At 36.5% G+C, this 21,059-nt stretch overlaps 2 protein-coding genes across 15 annotated transcripts in view; one reads left to right on the top strand and one right to left on the bottom strand.

Moving 5' to 3' along the window:
* Nucleotides 1-12,985, bottom strand: part of Ibtk (inhibitor of Bruton tyrosine kinase) — an 88,040-nt gene extending 75,055 nt beyond the window's left edge. For 10 of the 14 annotated variants that reach the window (XM_013077966.3, XM_013077968.3, XM_087188121.1 and 7 more), the window contains exons 1-2: nt 12,803-12,985; nt 6,906-7,592 (exon numbers count right to left, since the gene is read on the bottom strand). In XM_013077966.3, coding sequence (XP_012933420.1) covers nt 6,906-7,223 — 318 coding nt within the window. In that variant the 5' untranslated portion in view covers nt 7,224-7,592; nt 12,803-12,985. Of the gene's footprint in view, nt 1-862; nt 1,051-6,905; nt 7,593-8,002; nt 9,601-12,802 lie in introns of those variants that run through there. The other 4 variants (XM_087188119.1, XM_087188120.1, XM_087188115.1 and 1 more) reach the window with 3 other exon arrangements.
* Tpbg (trophoblast glycoprotein) overlaps nt 12,973-21,059 on the top strand; it is an 85,965-nt gene continuing 77,878 nt past the window's right edge. Inside the window, exon 1 of the mRNA XM_087188125.1 lies at nt 12,973-13,134. The gene's annotated coding sequence lies outside the window, so the exon portion shown is untranslated. The remainder of the gene's footprint in view (nt 13,135-21,059) is intronic.

Raw genomic sequence — 21,059 nt, 5'->3', positions numbered from 1 at the left:
GGCCATGATGCCTGGCCATGATGTATGCTACCACAGGCCCAAAGTAGCAGGGCCAATCTGTCATGATCTTCAATCTTCAAAAATAGGAGCAAAAATAAACCTTTCTTCTTAATGAGTTATCTTCAGTATTTTGTTACAGTAACAGAAAACTAATACAGTAAGAGAGGTCTGTTTGCCTAGGCTCTATTTCTGTGACTGTATCTGTGTGGGTATATATATTTGCATAAACACATTCACATTTTGTAGTTAAAGAGCCATATTCCATTTCTTTACAAGTTAAGGTTATGAAGAGTCCAAGGCAATGGGAGCACAATATTTAAACTGGGATTAACTTTTTCTTTATAGTGTAATCATCTATGCCCCATTTCTTTTTGCCTACAATTGTATTATATCTATTAAGACAACATTTTCTTTTTATTTCTATTTGTGAGATATATATTTTCTTATCTTTCCACTTACATACAGCATTATTTATAGTATCTTATAAATCACATGTAGACTGTATAAAAATGTGAGTGTCCATACACGTGTTATACATAAGGAGAAATTTAAAGTATAATTTTCATCTCTTCAATCAAACATGAAATGGAAATATTTTCTCTCTCCTGTTTTTAAGGTAATTATTACACTTAACCCCAATTGGCATGGCATACTCTTCTGTCTTTTTAAACAAGTATGGGTGGAGAAGAGGACAGAAAGCAATATTAAATTCAGATTATTGTTACTTCATTTGTTATTAAATATGTTACTCTTTTCAAAGAATAACAATATTTGCTGACAGTTTAATAAAGCTTTCAACAATTATTCAGATTTATCTACTATAAGTACTATGAGTCATCACTGCCTGTCACATATAGTTTACCTGATAGTTAAAAGCTGATATGAACCATTAAGGTCTTTAGAAGTACAACAGTGACATGCTAGTATACTCTGTTTGGGTTACTTAAAAAAGTGCAATCTTCCCTTACATCATCAACAATGCATTTCTATAAACTAAAACAAAATTTAGTTTCCTTGTGTTCCAGACGGTTGTACCTGACTCCATAACATCTGTCAAAAAAAAAAAGATAATCACAGTGTACTCACAAGTAAAACGAAAGTCAGAAATGATTGTTTAAAGTCTTAGTAAATTTAAAATTGTACATTTCAAACACAAATATAATAAATCCTTGTGGGAGGATCTGAACTTTGCCTTTATAAGAGTAAAGAGGATAGATTCTAGGGATGAGAGTTTCAAACTATGAATAGGACAAATGAGAATTTAGTAACTTAGATCTTAAAGAAGTTTTTTTCACCAATTTTATAAATTTGTCCTGAATTTTATATATACCACCTGGATCCTATTAAGACCATATCCATTTGCATCATCCTAACTAGACTCAAATGCATAAACTGATAGGTCTCCCACTACCTCAGCAGCTATTATGTATAGTAGCTGCCCTCTTCCTATTGTGCCTTGCCCCCTCCCCTGTGTGACGTCATGCCAAGATGGTTGCTCCCACCAAAGAATAAACCCTTTTTCCCAGTATGGCCCTGTTCCCACTTAGAAAGTAACCTAATACTCGCTCAACTCCTACCACCTAGTGACATCACCGGCTCCTCCATTCCCTAGTCACTACCTCACTCAACCCCGCCTCAGACCCTACAAACTCCACCCCAGTCTCTATAAAAGACTCTCCCTGCCCTGGCCATATTGCTTTTGTCTCTCCTTTGTTCAGAGACAGCCTGGCAGATCTATTCCCCTAATAAAGGCTTGTTGTGGCCTGGTCTGGTCTTGGTCTTTGGCCTTTTACCTGACATAAACAACTAGTGACAATTTTTTGCCTTTAGAGCTCCCTAGTGCTCTCTGACACTTTCTGTTTATCTTGAATTCTAAAAGTTAGGACCAGCATGTAGTCTATTCCACTTAACTTTTTATACATTTATACTCAACTCTTTATACATTTACCAAAATGGCAGATAAATTCATTAACTCACTAAACACCATTTAAGTATATACCAGGTTTTACACATAAGTTATTCCAGTATAAAACACTGGTAACACTATTAGAGATGACTGTCAGGAAATAAAGAAAACTGATTTTGTTTGTTTTAACGGTATTACCCAAAGCAGTACATAAGATAAAGGCTTACATAAGCAGTTTCCTTCAGAAGAGATTCTAGAAAGCAGTAATAAAGAACCAAGGAAATAAATTAAGGAAGAAGAAAACAATCAAAATGAGAATATAGTATTGAGAAGGCCAGTAAGCCAGTAAGGAGAGCTGTACAGAATCTGCAGGATATTCCAGGAGCCTTATACAATACAACACAGTGTAATTATTATCTAACGAGGGGTAAAGGGAGTAAGTTCTCTAAGAGGACTTAACACATACTTTCAGCCATTCATGCATGAGTGCCAAGCTCTAGGGCATACAAGAAGCATACAGTATTATTCCAGAAATAAAAACGCTAGAAGCCTAAATATAACTGGCCAAAACAGCTGTGACTGAATAAGAGATGAAGCCAAGAGAAGATAAAGTGGTTCAAAACATAGTATCTGATACACTTGTTCTTCAACTTGGTTTTGAGGTAAGTTGAATGAGTTTAACATAGCTCCCTGGCTGTTGCTGCCCATTTACTACCAAAAAAATCAAGATCAAAGAAATATCTCAAGACTGTATTTTTAGATAGGATAAAATAGGGATGAAATCCACACTCCTTCTTTCAAGCTGATTTTTTAATGCTTTGATAGCACTTTTGGATATACACTGGCTAGATGTCCTTCTACTTGAAAAAAACAGAAAAACAGGCATTCTATGATAGAAAACTTTTTTAGGTGAAGGGAGGATAATATTTCATATCAATTATTCTAATTAATTTATACTTTATTTTAGTTTGAGAAGTTTTCTTTATAACTTGCTATTTGTTTTCCTATGTTACTAGCAGTGGTTCCTGTTGCATGCAAGAGCTCTAGTACACCAACATTTATTAAGCACATTCCTGTTTGTTCACTTATTTTATTTTGGTCATCTCTCTCTACTAATATAAAAACTCAAAAAACTGTCTCATCACTGCAGTATCCCTATTGCCTACATTACTGCCTAGCACATACCTGTATCAAACACTCAAAGTATTTAAATACTTTACAGACGTCTTATAATTCTATTAGGTCTTCATATACCAGTGGGAAAAATCAAAGCAAGTTCTTCCAGAATAGTAAGTAAATTTCATCATATATATATGTATTTTTTTAAGTCATTCTGATAATTGATAGAGCAGGTCCCTACAAGTATCAAGAGCCAAACAAAAGTTATATAAGATATGCCATCTCTGCTGCAGCTTTTTGTAGATGGCCAGTTTCTAAGGTTTTATTTTTTTGGCAACCAAGAACTGATAGCATGGATGTATAATTTATTGTACAATTTATTTTGGCATTTAATTTTTAAATTATTTAGCTTTTAAGTTTTATCAAATGCAAATTCACTTAAAATGTCTACGTGTATATGATTTCTTCCTGCCAGTCCATACTACCTGAAGTACTATAGTTAGAATCAAAGTGGAACTATTAGTACAGACCAGATGCTAGGAACTAAGGATTTCACTCCTCCCCACCCAGTTGAGCTAGAGTACCAACCTAAGGTCATCCCTTCCTAATCACTCCCATTCACCCACTTGAACTCAGAGACCACCTTAGGAGCATTCCATATAATGCCGGAATAAAGGGTCTGCAAGCCTTTCTTCTTTCTGCTCTGGAGCCCAAGAGCCTCATTCATCGGCAAAGCCTGCAGTGTTCCTTTTCTGTTATGCATTTCTCTGTTTGTGACTTTCAATAAACATTGCTACTTTCCCCCCACCATTGTGTGTATGCTTTGCAATTCATTCCTTTCATACAGAAGAACTTTGAATCTACCATGTGGTAACAGTATTACAAAGGCTCCTCGATGAAGGTCTATCACTATACCTTTTCCAATTTAGAGTGCTAGAAGGCCAAAGGAAAGGATATGCTCAAGAAATGCAGATAGCTTACAAGGAGAATACAGTACTAAATGATTAAAAGAAGTTTTTATAAGAAAGTTTTATCAGTGGAATTTGACTGTTAGATCTGTGTTAGGTTATGATAAAAGACAGGTCAAACTAAAGAAAGTGGCCAGGGCACAATTTCCTGACTTCTAGCTAAGGTGATGAGACTGACTGAGGATCACTACAGGACATGAAATTCCAAAGGAGAAAGAAACCAAAATTATTTAAAACTGAAGCCCCAAATCTTGATAAATGAATCTCAACCTCCCCCAACTCCCTTTGATAGATTGCAGGAAACCCAAGGACCTTTCTCAAGCTTAGCCAAACTGTCAGTGATCCAGTATTCTAGCAGAAATTAGAAAAACGCCATTGTTTTGTAGGTGGGAAATGTAAAATGAAGCAGATATAACTCTTACTAAGCTAGCTTTCCCTGTAAAAGAGATTACTTAGGGAATTATGAAAGATTATAATAAGGTAATTAAGCACACTATGTTTTGGATATAAAAGGAATTTATTGTACTATTAGTGAACTTAAAATCTTTCCTTTATTGATGTTCACTAAGGGGAAAACAAGTTATAGATAAAACTCAAATTTGAAGAACTTATTCAAGATGACTCAGTAAGTAGTAGTCCTAAACCACTTAGTTGATATTTTACTAATATATATTAAAAATCATTTTGATCAGTAACTATTACTACATAAAAGTTACTATGTAAAAATTTTTTTAAGTCAAAAAGAAATGAGAAGACTAAAGGTAAGCTTCCTAAGTTGACTACAAGTTCCTTGAGGACAGATCTGTTTTGTTTTGTTTTGTTTTTTAGGACAGATCTGTTTTGTTCTTTTTTGGAGCCTGCACAAACATGATGTAAAATGTCTACACAAAATAGAGTTGTTAAATTTAAAATGCATGACTTCTGATAGTTTTTAATTTGCATTCATTAGTTAAATGACATTGGGATATATCTCAAAATGTTTCATTAAAACATAGGGTGCCCAAGGTCCCGAGTTCGATCCCTGGTACCAAAAAAAAAAAAACAACAACATAGGCTTAATCTACTGAATGAAAAATTTCTTATAAATAAGCTCAATTTATCAAGTTTTTACAACTACAAAAATTTTATCCTGAAGAAATGAATATATTACTCAAAACATGTCCATAAGTGATATTCAACTAATGCTCTTTTAAAGTGGTTAATAAGGGTCGGGTATTTAGCTCAGTGGCACTGTGTCTGTCTGGCAAGCACAAGGGTCTGAGTTCGATTCCTGGTACCAGAAAAAACAAAGTGGTTAATAACACTGTAAATCTCCAACTTACAAACATTCAATTTGCAAACTGAGACAGATATGCACAGAACTTGCGTGACTAACATTTGTAGATGTGAACAAGCTGCAGAAGTAGCTCATATGTCTACCTTCCCATTTTAAGGTAACTGTAAAAGTAAAAATATTTATTTATAGTATTTTTGTGTTTGGTTTTTTTATGCTTTACATTGTATATTTGCATTAAAGGTGTAAAAGACTCACTCTGTCAGACTTACAAACAAACCTGACTTAAGAAAGTTCTCCTGGAACAGAACTTGTGCAAAAGTCAGGGTCTTACTGTATCAGAGGCAGCTAAATTAGGTAGAAATTAATAGGCAGACTGAGACAGGCCCTTGAGAAAAATCAATGTAGAAGATTAGAACACATCAAAACTATGGCTGGAGGAGCATCTGAGGAAGAGATTAAAGGCACAAAGGCCAGACTTGCATACTTCCCTAAGGGATGAATGGAAATTTGAGATTATACTGTAATCAGTACCACCCAGTCCCTCACATCTAGATATGCATCAGACACCTGGATAGGTGACTAGAACACAGGGACTCATCCCTCCTCAAAATGTTCCTGTTTCAGAAGTCATAGATAAGAGAAGGTTAACGATGTCAGCCATACACCCTTGCTACTGTCCTGCTTCTGCTTCCCCATGGATCAGAATTAGCTAAACAGCTATACTTGTAATATTACTGGTTGATTCCAGTTTGACCCATGTGACCCACCTTGTGATTTTGTTCTATAAAACAAAGGTGGAGAAATGACTTCTGTGGCAACCAACTTCCAGGACCCTTTCTTTCAGGAGCTCTCTCTCAATAAATCTTTCCTGCTCTTAACCTCCCTCCTTCCTTGGAATTCATTCTTTGATTTCAGGGGACACAAACAGCACCATCTGACATTTAGCAGGTTGGGAGTTATATTTTTCTATATCAGTAATATGCTCACTTAAGAGTAAAGCATATTTTTTTAAATATTAAACAATCTTGTTAAAAAAATTAACTGGAATGCCATGACACTAGGGCTGCTCTAATACTTTAAGTTTACATAAGCATACCAAAGCTCAACATAAGCAAAACTAACCTTTAAGTAGGGTCTTTCCACTCTGGCTAATTAAACATATTTTTTTGTCTTAACTTGTCCATCAGCCCTTAAAAGCTTACTGTTCACGCTACTGTAGCAGATCTCTTTAAATCTCTCTGATTCTAAGCACTGCCCCATCAGGACTCATTCCTTATTCAAATAAAGTATGTTAAATTTATTTCACCTACAGTTTTTCTTCACATAGTATTGACTAAATGATAAAATGTCTGGGAGTTACTTCAAAATAATAAGGATACAAACAACACAAAATTGGCCAACAGTTCATTATGTATTGCAAATTTTGATATGTTTAAAATTTTATATTATACAGTTAAACTTAAAAAGACATGGGATTTAAAATTTATCTTTTAAGTTTATTTTTTAAGTTGTAATGATAAATACCAAACAAGTTATAAGAGCAAATGCAAATCTTAGAAAGGAAGACATATGGAAAAAATTAAGAAAAACATATGCCTGATTAAATAACAGTTTTAAATAAACAAATGACACTTACCTTCAATAGAGACCAGACACAATCAATATGCCCATAAAAAATGCTTCTGTGCAATGCTGTCCAGCCTGACTCCTTGTCTTTCACTAGTGGGTCCACTCCTTTCTCAATAAGCCAATCTAACACTGCTTTCTTCCCACAGGAAGAAACAAGGTGGAGGGCATTCCTGCCAAAGGCATCTTTGATAGTTGCAGCATTGTAACAATGACTGGAGAGAAAAGCCTTAATCTGGTTTTCGCTCCCCTTTGTTACAACAGAAAGGACATCCAAAGCATGCTTCAGGGATCGACATTTTGACGTGCAGTCAGGGATAGAAGACATCCTAGTTGTTTTTATTTTGCTTACTTCTTCAGAATTGTTGGGTAAGTCTAATTTTTTAAAAAATGGAAAAGCTGGGACACAAATGTGCTATTCAGAAGGAATTACAGTGAATAAATTACCCTTTTTGTGAGTATAATTGAAATCCTCACAGCAATATTATAAAACTATATATCTTTGTATAATCTTCTTGACGCTTAAATCAAAAAACTGCAAATAACTCTATAAAGTTCATATCAAATACAAGTTCATTTTAAAAAAATTCCACGTTCATAAATTATTCCTGGAGTCCAGCACCAAGGGGGAGTGAGGAGGGGAACTCCCCCTCCACACTATCTTATCCTTTTAAATATCCATAATTGCAAGGGTGACCTATAAGAGAAATAAAAAGGAAGAAAAGGTAAAAAATAAAATCTCTCACTTTCCTTAAATACTTTATAGTACAACTACCCCCACATTTAAATGCCCTTAATCCTTAGTTTAAAAAAAAGTCCATCAATTTTTTATATCTATAGCACCTACATTTACATCAGTCATCCATACCTTTCTTTCCACTCTCAAAGTTAAGGATAACCTCTAGGATATGTGACTGAAATGTATGGTGTTTAAATTTAAAAAAAAATTTAAGATATACTGTCATTAATTCCCCCTCAAAATTCTTCTATTCACTTCAAACACATTTATCCCATTGTTCTTGCCACTTGCTGAAGCAGTTCTGGATGTCCTTTTTCATGGGTTCAGTCATGCTGCCTTGATGTTCTGAATAAATTCAAAACATTTACCTTTCATGGTCTTCTTAACTTTGAAGAAGAGCCAGAGGTTACACAGTGCCAGATCTGATGAAGTGGATGAAGACACACCGTAACATTTTTAAAAACTTGCCTTTCCATTGGATGGCACTCAGCAGCGGCATTCAGCGTATGTTTGATCAAACCTTGAAAAGACACTCAAGAAAGTGGACTTCCAAAATTGCTTCAAAAAATGGCAAGAACAACAGGACAAGTGTCTTCAAAGTTAGGGGGAGTATCTGAGGGAGATTAATGGCAATGTGTTCTTTACTGTTTTAAGTACTCAGTGTCTTTTTCAATCATTCCATGTATGTCTGTACCTGAAGGTGACACTCTTTGCTTCCAAAACTTTCATTCTTCTTCTCTTTTATTTTTACATTCTATAAGCTATGTCCCCAGAAACTATAAGCACATTTCAATCTACATCTTTATAAGAATCCTCTCCAGGGCAGAGATGTAGCTCAGTGGCGCTGTGCCTGCCTGGCAAGCACATGGTCCTGAGTTCGATTCCTGGTGCCAAAAAAAAAAAGAATCTTCTCCCAAAACTTTACCTCCTAAAGCTACATCACCACAACAATAACCAATACTCTCATCCGTTATTCAGTTTTTACTAAATGAAGGGCATTTTCTAACAACACTGATTTTTCTCCCTGAAAGGTATTACACTACACAAGATGATAATTAAACTAAGAATATTAAGACAACTGAATACCTATCTGGAAAGAAGTAACTTTAGATACTTTATACTTTATACCTAACATAATTCTAGCTGGTTCAAAGGCAAACATAAAAAAAGAAACTATAAAAGCATTAGATAACGACATAGGAGTCTCTTCCATAATTATCAAGTATAAGAGGCCTTTCTAAGTATGATCTAAAAATCTAAAAGTCATGAGTTGACTACAAACACAGTTTAAAAACTACATAGAAATGTAAAAACAAACAGGAGAAAAATCTTCCTTAATATATAGCCTCTATAAATCTTAACATATAGTTTTCAGGAACAGAGAAAAACAAAAGACTATTTCGACAGACATGTGTGACTGTACAGGGGAAACTTCTGTATGTCAAATATAGATATGAAACATTCCAGATCTGTAGTTTCCATACTCACTTCAAGCCACACTAACAGAAGTCTGAGATCTAACCAACTTTCTGTTAACTACTGGATTTCCCCTCTGTAAATGAGAGTGCTGAACTAGTTAATTCCTCTTTCTAGCTCCAGTTTTCTTTCTACTCTACATTTTTAAATTTAATATAGTCCTTATAAAAATCATCCCCCCCCATAAAATGTTGATTTGAACCAAAACCCAAAAACAAACAAAAAGCATTTGGTAGTTAGCTAATATGAAGAAAAGTGAATCAAAGCCTCTTTTTTAAAATGTTAAAACTGAAAAGCATGATATTTGGCAAAACAGTCACATGAAGTTAATTTCATTTTTTTGAGGCTACAAAATCCTGCCATCTTTGTATTTTCTGTACATGTCTAATACTTGAAAGGAACTTATTAGTGAATCACTCAAACCCTAAATGAAAGAAGACATAACAGAAAGAATTCCCTACTTTAGATAATTTCAACATTTAAAAGAATGAAGAAATATATAAAATATAAATATATATTATATAAATATATAATATATAAAAATAAAAATCATACCATACTATCATATAGAGAGAAGTACACACAGAATACTATGAATATAAATAGTGATGTGATTAAGAGCTAGAGTTCCCTAGAGTCCTACATATTTGGATTCAAATATAGCAAAGCCAGCTGTTACCAGTTATATAACTCTAAAACTTGTATCATCTTTCCAAGTCCATCTGAAAATGGAGACAATGCCTCCAAACTCAGAGGGTTTGGTAATGATAAATGAAACTGCATACCACCATGCCTAGCACTAAGTATGCATTCAACAAGTAGTAGTTTTCATTACCAAAAGGTAATAAATTTTAATATCAAAATTCACATTGGAGGGCTGGGGATTTAGCTCAGTGGTTCAGCCCCCTGCCTCACAAGCACAAGGTCCTGAGTTTGATCCCTGGTACAAAAAAAAAAAAAAAAAAATTCACATTGAAGCTTCAATATCACCACTATCTGATACTCCTTCAATGGAACTATGCTTACTAAAAAAATTACTAGAGACCTCCAAATCAACAAACATTTTTGGATACTTCTATTTCTTATCTCTCTCGGTTCCTACGTTTTTAAGTCTTTAACTACACTGATCATGCTATTCCATAATATATCCAAGATCAAAATGAATCAATACTCATATACCACATGCTAAAAATCATCTTGGGACCTCCAGAAGAGGATTCAGTTAGGTGTGGAGACCATAGAGCATATGAAGTTCAGCAACAGAATACCTGTGCTAGTGACCCAGGTACACCACTAACTGGGCACAGAACTTAATTTCTGTAAGATTCAATTCTGTAATTTGTAAAAAGGGGATAACTCTCCTGACTTGTTATGAAAACTAAATGAGACAACACACTCATTCATAAACACCCATCAAAAATTAGGGAAATTGTGGAGAACAGATCAGAAAATACCCCATTAGGTTCTTTTTGGTTTGGAATGTTTTTCATTCGCAGCTTACAAATACCTACTATCTTTTGAACTTTTACATGGACACATATAGAACTTTATATAAATTAACAAATTTAATTCTGATTGCAGCTTCATTATTGCCCCTATAAATATGACTACTTTCAATTTGCAGTGAGGAAGTTAGTCTATGGAAAAATCACTTCCTATTCTACCGCATCAAACTGACCTCTCAAAATGTAGTTAGGAAACCTTAAGTGGAAGTAGTACAGTATAAATGAGAAAAATCACCCTAAGTTTTGGTCATAGGAATTGAGTTGCTACATCTAAAACCTTTTGGGCAAGCAACTTAAGCTTCTGTAATCCTCAGTTTCTTCATTTCTGAAATGACAATAGTAATTGGCCTTATAAGTGTATTATTTTCCCAGTCATAAAAGATTTTCAGCTCCTGAAGGGAAGGGAGAGGGGAGGATTCTATACTTCATATTTCTCAGAGCACAACATATATTCAATAGATAAATTTATTTTAAAGTCCTCTTTAAGAGAAAAAAAACTCCCCTATAAACTTGTATTTATATTAAATTAAATGTTATAAACTATAGTGACTCATAATTTTAAAAATTAAGCACTAAAAATATATTCTAAAATACAAGCATTTATAACTTTAGAAAATAATTTAGTTTTATTAATATATTTTATTCTAATGTTTTCTCAAATATTCTCAGTACAAAATCTAGTGACTTCAGTAATTATCAGCGCAATGTCTATAATTAAAAATGAAGAGCCCAAATTTTAGGGGGCAAACACATTTCTAGATGTGGCAAAGTATTATTCCTCTAATTATAATAGTGAGTTAGTTTTGTATCACTTCTAACAGCCAAGTAATACTGACCTTCTTTAACAGGTATTCATTTTAGTCTACTGAATTTTATAGTTCAGAAACATTTTGATGGTCTAAAATATAAGTTCAGTACACAAAATTTAGCATACTAAAAATTCTTAATACAACCTAAATTTTTAATAGGCCATACCCATTCTCAAATTTTTTCTAAAGTAAATGATGGTGTGCCTAAATTTTGCAAACGTCTGTAAAATGATTCCTTTTAGAAAATGCTTCTATCGTAACAGTATTTTTTGTTGTTGTTTGTTTTTTGGTATCCGGGATCGAACTCGGGACTTTGCGCTGGCGTGGCAGGCTCCGGAACCACTGAGCTAAATCTCCGGCCAAACAATTTTGCAACAGTTTTTTTTTGCTTTGTTTTTTGTACCGGGGATCGAACTCGGAACCTTGCGCTTGCAAGGCAAGCGCTGGAACCACTGAGCTAAATCCCCGGCCCTATCTATCTTATTAGTATTTTGAAGAAGAATAAATAATCAAAATAGAAAAGGGAAATGATGAGAGAGCCTGTGCATTTGTACCACACCGTCGGCAGTAATGGCCAGTGTTGGCACTACCTATTCATAAAAATCACATCCTTTCAGTATCTCTGATAAATTTCGAATTTCAAATGCTCTACTTTGAAGCCTCAAAACATGTACTTCTAAATCTGCTTCGTGAAAAAAAATATCCCGTTTAGCTAACACAAACAAAATTTTGTAACTATGTTGAAAAACAGGAGTCAAAAATGGCCTATGGTCTGGGTCACATCTTTCGTATCTTAATTAAAACTCTTTGAACTTAGGAGCTATAAGAACAAAAGGTCTCTGTACTCTGGTCACACACACAGCCCCAAAAGAATCAGTCACTTTTTACAATAGCAGGCATTTCCATCTAACTTCACAGCTTGCTTCCTGACAGTCAGTATCCTCCGAAAGTACTCAAATTGAGGACTCCAGGAAGGGAATAAGGTAGTGACCTGGGAGCCCCTGGAATGCCTCCAAATCCATGGCTCAAAAGGAAGAGACACTAGACAACCACCAAAACTAGGAAAGTATCATTGTCAGAAGGCGTGTCCGGCTGACTGCCGCGGAGCGCGCAGCCCAAAAGGCCATTCATTAGCGGAGGGGGGCGCAGGGGAGGCGATTGCAGTGACCCGAGCCGCCTAGCCGGCCCGGGCAGCTTATCAACCTTGGCGCTGCGAAGCCCTCTCCCAGCGACCCGTCATCGCCTCTGGCGCCGGCGGTCCCTCACACCCTCCAGAAGGCAAATATTGTACTCTCCAGTCGACCCCGGGCTGGCGGGACGCCGTTGCCGCCGACTCAGCCCGCTTGCAATAGTCGGGCCGCGCGGCGCCCTCCCTCACCAGTCGCTAGATGAAACTGCACCGGTGATATCCACGGGGTCGGCACACAGCCGCACAGCAAGTCATCCTCAGTGAAGGCAACTACAAAAACCGAAGGGCGCCAGGAGGAGCCAGTCCCCAGAGGAGGGTTAGCTCAGGAAGCGGCTGCAACTACAGCCGCGACTACGGGCACTTGGAGGTGGTAGGGAGAAAAGAGCCGGAGCGGGCGGTACTCAGGAATAAAACGAGCGATGATTGGCTGCGGCTCGTGTATGCCTCGTGACGATTGGCTAGCACCTACCCAGAAGGCCTAGCGTGGCAGTACCCCTAAGGTGGCCTTTCTCTGGCGCCGGGTAAGAACTTGACCCTACCGGTACTGGGACCGCGGACGGAGGCCAGGGGCGGGGAAAGTCTGCTGCTGGGGACTCTAGGCCAGGAGTGATGATAAAGTGTTTCTGTCTGGTCAGCTGTCTTCAAAGTAGAGAGGTCTGTCGCTCGAAACAGGAGGATAAACCTGGAATGGAGAAGAGAGGGAACCTGGCCCGATGCCTTGGGCATGAGATCGCCATGTAGCATACAATTGATACCTAGACATGTTGCACAGAAAAGTTTCCACCCATAACCCTAGCAGTGAGGTCACTAGACAACCAAAGCTTCGCCACTCTGGCTAGTTTTACACCCGGGTCATCCGGGAGGCTGTCACTGCCGCGGTCAGAAGGCGTCACTGTGCGGCCAGCTGCCAACCCGATCACGCTTCTCGGTGCCTGAGCCAGGCTTGCACGAAGCTTTTCCCCCTTTAACTCTGAATCTAACGGCCGTTTTTAAAGTAGCTGAGTGAAAACTATTAAGGAAGAAAGTCAAGAATCTATAACAAATGGGAAACATACTACTGTTGAACGTCTAATACCGTAAGCACTCAGTAAACATTTGTTAAAGGAAGGTAGTATGACTCAGAACAAACATGATTTAGGAGTTGGCTCAGCCTCTGCCACGTTGTGTATTGTGTAAGCCTTTTAGACTCGCGTTTCTTAGAGTAGATTCAGCTTTACTCCCAGTTTTGAAGCCTTAGTGGGAGGATAAGTTACTAGCTCCAAAGCACACAGCTTGTTAGTGAAGAATAAAAGGAGACTGATGGGGATCCAGCTCCCATGCTTCTGTTTCCAATACAGTGTCACTTCCTTGCTCCCCTATTTTCTACTTTGACCCGTAACAAAAGGCAATCTGTAATGTAAAGACAGTGATTTTGAAAATGAGCTACAAATGATAGCTTTCATATTCATGAAAAAAGCCAGTAATGACAAAGCTAAGAACATAAATGAATGTATTAACATGAGTTCAAATCTTTTATCTATCTCTTGTATCTGGACAAATTAGCTTTTTCTGGCACCTTGGTTTCCTATTACAAAGTGAGGCCAATTATGAATTTTGCAATATTAGAAATGTAATGTTATAGATAAATATAGATAAAACTATATAGCACTTAGCAGAGTGCTTAGCAGACAGTACCACTTCATAAACATTGCTACTTTTGTAATTAGAATACTAACTTTACAACTGAATTACTGCAAGGAGTCATTCATTTGCCAGGTTTCGGGCACTTTTACAATAAGCGCTGAGAATCCAATAATGAACAAAACTACAGATTTAGATAATCCTAAATATATGAATAAGTTGCAACTTATATTATTGTGCCAAAAATATACTATGATAGATTTCATATAGCCACCTTACTATACTGTGGATTTCATCTGACCTTCCAAAAAATGGCACTTGAACTAAGATCAGAAGAATGAGTTGGAGATAACTAGATGAAACAGTTAAAAGACAGATCACCCCAGGCCATGGAATTGCTCGTTTCCCTGGAAAAAGCTTTCGAAGGTATAGTTTTTTATAGTATAGAATATTAATAATTAAGATATAGTATAAATGAAATACAATTAATGAAAATTATATTGTAGATGTGGTTAGGGAGATGTGGTTAGCCATTCTGTTTGGGGTTTTTTATTTTTTAATTTTAAAAATTTTTAATAAATCTAAAAATAAAACAGTATGACACATAAGTTATAGAAGTAGTATAGAGGGGACATTGTTAGGAAAAACCATTAGAGAAGGCCTCATGTACTTGGGAAGGACGTGGCTCCTTCTAAGGAAAGATTTGAACGATAATTGCTTAAGATTCAGCTGAATCCATTTTGCTAGGATCCAAAAGTACAGAAAAAGCCTATTGTTGGTCTGTTGTTTTGTCTTCCAGCACACTGCCTTCTTTTGGGAATTACTTTTTGTCAGGTAAAAGGGCCAAAGACCAAGACCAGACCAGGCCACAGCAAGCCTTTATTAGGGGAATAGATCTGCTGGGCTGTCTCTGAACAAAGGAGAGACAAAAGCAATATGGCCAGGGAGAGTCTTTTATAGAGACTGGGGTGGGGTTTGTAGGGGCTGAGGTGGGGTTGAGTGAGGTAGTGACTAGGAAATGGAGGAGCTGGTGATGTCACTAAGTGGTAGGAGGTGAGCGAGTATTAGGTTACTTTCTAGGCGGGAACAGGGGCATACTGGGAAGAAGGGTTTATTCTTTGGTGGGAGCAACTGTCTTGGCATGATGTCACACAGGGGAGGGGGCAAGGCACAATAGGAAGAGGGCAGCTACTATACATAATAGCTGCTGAGGTGGTGGGTGACCTATCACTTTTCACTCTGCTTCAACCAATTGATTCTAATAGATATTGTCAGTCGTGATATCCTTGATTCCTCACTTAATCTGAGCTAACAGGCATTCATCAGGCCCCTGAAATTTTTATGCTTGAATCAGAGAGCTCAGTGCTGCCTTCTGATGCTCAGGGTCTCACTATGCTGTTCAGGCTGACTTTGAACTTACTGTGGAGCCCAGGCTGGCCTCAAATTTGCAGGGATCCTCCTGCCTCAGCTTCCTGAAGTGCTGGGACTATAGGCATATACTACCACAGCCAGATAAAAAATATTTTTGATGGTATTTACACATAAAGGGTAAAATAGATTGAAATATACCTATACCAATGATTATTTTTGCATGATGGGATTGTGGATAATTCTTAATTTCTATCATTTTGAATTTTGTAATTTGTCATTGCAATAATTAAATTTTACTTGGGTGATTAAAAACTTAAAATTTAAAAAAGTAATTTGCCAGAATTTATAAAGTAGATTTAAAAGAAGAAATAAAACTAAAGAAGGCTTTAGAAGATTATGGTGATTGAAAGGAAGCAAGTAGGAGAATATTCACTTCCAGGCATCAGGAAGAAATTTTAAGCTACATATGATCTGTAATTAAGCCCTAAATGCCATTTTCTAAAGTAAATTAATAATTCTGTCCTTCATAATAAAAATGCCAACTCATCATGATGGCTTCTGTGCTGTCTTTCAAGATGTATAGGGGTAAGGAATGACAGTGCTTCCCCTGCTTCTGCTGGTGACAGAGAGAGATTAGAATTTGGATAGAAACCCAAATGTGATTAGGTTCTACAATGATGATTATTATTATAGACAGCAGTGTAACTGGCCTAGAGATGACCTTGTTGTTGGCCTAGGGAGTGCCTTGTTATTTGATCTTATTTTCTTCTACTTCAGACCATCCTCTACAGGAGAACGCTTGGCTGCCTACAGCTTTCTGGTGCACAAACTGAGCATCAGAAGGCAGCATTGAGCTCTCTGATTCAAGCACAAAAATTTCAGGGGCCTGATGAATGCCTGTTAGCTCAGATTAAGTGAGGAATCAAGGATATCATGACTGACAATATTAGAATCATTTGGTTGAAGCAGAGTGAAAAGTAATTCCCAAAAGAAGGCAGTGTGCTGGAAGACAAAACAACAGACCAACAATAGGCTTTTTCTGTACTTTTGGATCCTAGCAAAATGGATTCAGCTGAATCTTAAGCAATTATCCTTCAAATCTTTCCTTAGAAGGAGCCACATCCTTCCCAAGTACATGAGGCCTTCTCTAATGGTTTTTCCTAACAATGTCCCCTCTATACTACTTGCGTCATACTGTTTTATTTTTAGAATTATTAATTTTATATGTGAGTGTAGTAAAAACAAGGACTTTGGAGGCAAGCTGCCTGGTTATAAAATTTTGTTCCTTACTAGCTGTGAAACCAGGACAAGTTACATAATCCCTCTAGACTTAGGGTCCTCACATCTAAAATGGGTATAATAGAATTTCATAAAGTTATTATAAATTTTCAATGATATGAAATATGTAAAGGTCTCAGGACAAGTATTAGCAGACAGTTGACAGAACCTGAACTCCTGAGTAGATTATTTCCAGTGTCTGAAGGGTGGAATGAGGATGAGGAGACCCAAGGAATGACCCACAAGGTGGCAGTATTTTAATATAACTTTAGAACTACATACAGTTGAAAGCATAGTCTGCCAACAAGTCTCAGAAACTCAAGGCAAATTCAAAGCCTGCATGAAATAAGCAAAATGTTGTGAGAAATCAATCCTATCAAGTAGGCTTCCATTATACACAAAACACTGAACTCTCAAAACAGACTGAGAATGTGCAATGTTCCCTTCTCACACCATCTTATGTATAGTTATATTCTTTCTCTGTGTACTGAGTAATTAAATCCAGCTATTGCCAGTAGGAGGGAAGGAAGGGAGGGAGGGAGGGAGGAAGGGAAGGAAGGAAGGAGGAAAGAAAGAAAAAGAGAGGAAAGGGAAGAAAGAGGGAGAGAAGGGACAAAGAGAAGGAAGAAAGGAAGAGAAAAGAAAACCTGCATTTGCTATAGATTGGAGTCTTTTCTAGTCACAAATCTATAGAATCGGCAGAAAAGAAACACTTCAAATAATTAAACATAAAGTTCATTGGTAAACAAAAACTGAGCCATTGATGGTCCAGAACCTATGAGGATTCCTTGGAAAATGAATAAAGCTGGATAGAAAGAAAGGAGTATCAGCCCTAAATAACAAGACAAGGCTGCTAAAAAAAATAGCAGCAGCATAAAGAAGGTTCCCACATCTAGAGGTGCCAAGTACTCCCAACCAAACTACAAAGCAATGAATTGAATGGTCACCAAGAGCAGGTGAGCCAATTAAGCTTCCTCATCCTATCTCAAAAGCATCTGTCTCTACTTAGAACATAGGATCTTGAATTTAATAGACAGGACAGTCCCATGTGGCTGGGGAAACTTGGAAAATCGGGAAACTCCTATACCCAGAACACTAGGTAATAGCTCTTCATGTTCAGCAGCATGTCCCTGCCCCTTATCTACACCCCTGAAGGGAGACGGGTATTCCAGAAGTGATAGATCTTTTTCCTCCCCTCAGGCCTACAATTTACTATGAAATGCATCAAGAAATATGAGTTGGATAAAGGGATAAATTATGGGTAGATATGTGATACAATGTATTTTAAATGCTAATAGTATAATCGTGGTGGACATACAGTTGTTTAATATAATTCTTCCTAATTTCCTGTATGTTTAAAATTACAAAATAGAAAAGTTGGAAAAAAAGATGCAAAAAGCATGTAAGTAAATGACAATGAATGAACCTTATTTGTATCATAATTTGAACATATCAACTGTAATAGATACATAAGTTTTTAAATTTTGACACTAGGGGATATGTGAACATGGACTAGTTGCTAGTTCAATACTTTTAGGTCAGTGTAAGAGATGCTACCGGTCCCCAGACCTCAGAGTCTTTCATTCTTACAATTGAATACATGTTACCCAGAATTCAGTTACTAACAGTTGGATTTTTTTTTTTTTTTGGCTTGGGACTATCCCTGACTTCTAAAGTCATATTTACAGTGGTATCTCAGTTCCCAAACTTAATTTGGTCTATAATTTTGGAAAAGATGGCCACATTTGTGTTTGTGTGCAAGCAAAAAGTTTGTGAACTGAGGTATCACTGCATCTGTTCTTGTAGCTTTCTCTGAGGAGTTCATGCTTGTCAAGAGCAGTCCTCTTCTCATGTCTAACTGACAAACTTTCCTTTTCTACTTCACTTCCCTCACCTCCTACCTGTGTTTTCTCCTTTCAAGCAGACGATTTACACACAAATCTTTGTCTCATCAATATTGGCTTCTAAATGAACATAAAGTCTGACATTGGAATAATGGCATTTTAGTTACATTTAAAATAGTTCTTAGTTTTTAGAGATATGTACTGAAGTATTTACAGATAAAATTTACTATCTGAAATTTGTTTCAAAATACAAATGTTGATAAAAATGGGTAGAAGGTATAGATTAAAAGTGACAAACTATGATAATCATGAAAACTCAGTGATAGAGGTGTTCATTGTGCATTTCTGTCTACTTTGTGTATGTCAGAAATGAAACTTATAGACATTATATTAATCAAAATAGATCAGGTACAGGAGGACTAATACTATATATTCTCCCTCATCCATGCTAGCTAAAAATTAAGGTTGAGGGCTGGGGATTTAGCTCAGTGGTGCCACCACCTGCCTTGCAAGCACAAGATCCTGAGTTTGATCCCTGGTACCAAATAAATAAGTAGATAAATATTTTTAAAACAAAAAATAAAATAAAAATTAAGGTTTATTTCATAGAGAGTAGAATAGAGATCTCTAGAGGCTAGGAATGGAAAGGGGGAAGGCATTAGAGAGATAGGTACCAAATTTGAATAATAGGTACCAAATTTCAGTTGCATAAGAGGAATAAATTTTAATGTTCTACAGCATAGTAAAGTGACTATAGTTTATAATAATTTCTTATATTCTATTAAGAACTGAAAAAGAGGAGTTCAAAGGTTCTCAACACAAAGAAATGATAAATGTTTAAGGAGACAGAACTGCAAATTGCCCTGATTTGATCATTACAATTTGATCACATGTATCAATTATTACATTAGATCCCATAATGTGTCAATTAAATTGCTTAAATTGTAAAAGATATTTTTAAATTAAAAGGATGAAACTCAAGTAGGTTAAATGACTTGCTAAGGTAATGGAGCTAGTAAGGAGGTTTCTTATCTTCCACATCCAAAGCAGAATAAACCTGCTGTTCCCTCCAGCACTAATGCACTGAGAGGGGAAAAAAAAGATCCCTGGGGAATTTCTTCTAATCACCCTACATTAGCTGACTAGCACACATTGCCTTCTGCTTCTCAAATCCCAACGTGATTTCCATCTGTAAAATTCACTTGAGCTTTCCCTTGTATATTGCCTTGTTTTCAAGTGTTAATAAGTGAATGAGTGAGTGGTAATTGTGTGTGTGTGTGTGTGTGTGTGTAATTCTCTATATGGTATGAGTATTAGAAACAAGAATCTAGACTTATATTCTCACAAAATTTAGCATATTATCATTCTCATAAATGGAAAATAAGATTTAAAAAATTGCAGCAGAAGTAGTCTAAGTACTTTCTTGCTTATTAAATATATCACCGTCATTCTTTCCCAAACACATTTAATTCCTTTATCCTTTTTGTTACACATACCCACCTCAGCCATAACTCTAAATCAACCTAAGAGCCCTTTTTACTCCTTTTTTTTTCATTAAGTTTATTGGTAAATTTTAAGTGTACAATACAGTTACATTCACCATTGGGATCTTGTACCTTTACATGATGAATCTTGCCTTTTATTTTTTCCCCATTCCCCTGCCCTCCCTTCCCTATTTACAAAGACTTTGTTTCCATTTTTTTCCTTTTCTCATATTTTTTCTTTTCCCTTCTTTCCTTTCCCCTACCCCTCCCACTTCCTCTGCTCCTTTAGACCTTTTCTTCCTATTTCACAATATCAATTATACTTTTTTATCCTTATTTACACTTTTAGTTTTTCACACCAGGGAAATATTCGGTATTTACACATATGTGTCCTATTTATTTCACTTAAGTGTATGGCCTCAATGTGCACCCACTTAGCTGTAAATGTCTCTAGTTTCTCATTCTTTATGGCTGAGTAGTACTCCATTTTATTAAAAAAAAAACAACCCACATCTTCTTTATCCAGGCTCCAGTTGATGGGCACCGGGGCTGTTTCCAAGCTTTAGCTGTTACAAACTGTGCCACTATAAACGTGAGTGAGCATATATCACTGTGGTATGATTCTTTTAATTCTTTTGGGAAGATACCCAGCAGAGGAATAGCTAAGTCAAATGGGACTTCCAATCCTAGTTGTTTGAGGTATCTCCATATTGATTTCCACAGTGGTTGCACCAGTCTGCATTCCCACCAACAATGAAGAGGGATGCCTTTCTCCCCACAACCCCGCCAGCATTTGTTACTGACTGATTTCTTGATAGCAGCCATTCTTTCTGGGGTGAGGTGGAATCT

This window comes from Heterocephalus glaber, unplaced genomic scaffold, assembly GCF_053883595.1.
Source record: "Heterocephalus glaber isolate CG9 unplaced genomic scaffold, H.glaber_assembly_v1.0 deba00001523, whole genome shotgun sequence".
Lineage (NCBI taxonomy): Eukaryota > Metazoa > Chordata > Mammalia > Rodentia > Bathyergidae > Heterocephalus > Heterocephalus glaber.
This window is presented reverse-complemented; position numbering and strand designations above follow the sequence as displayed.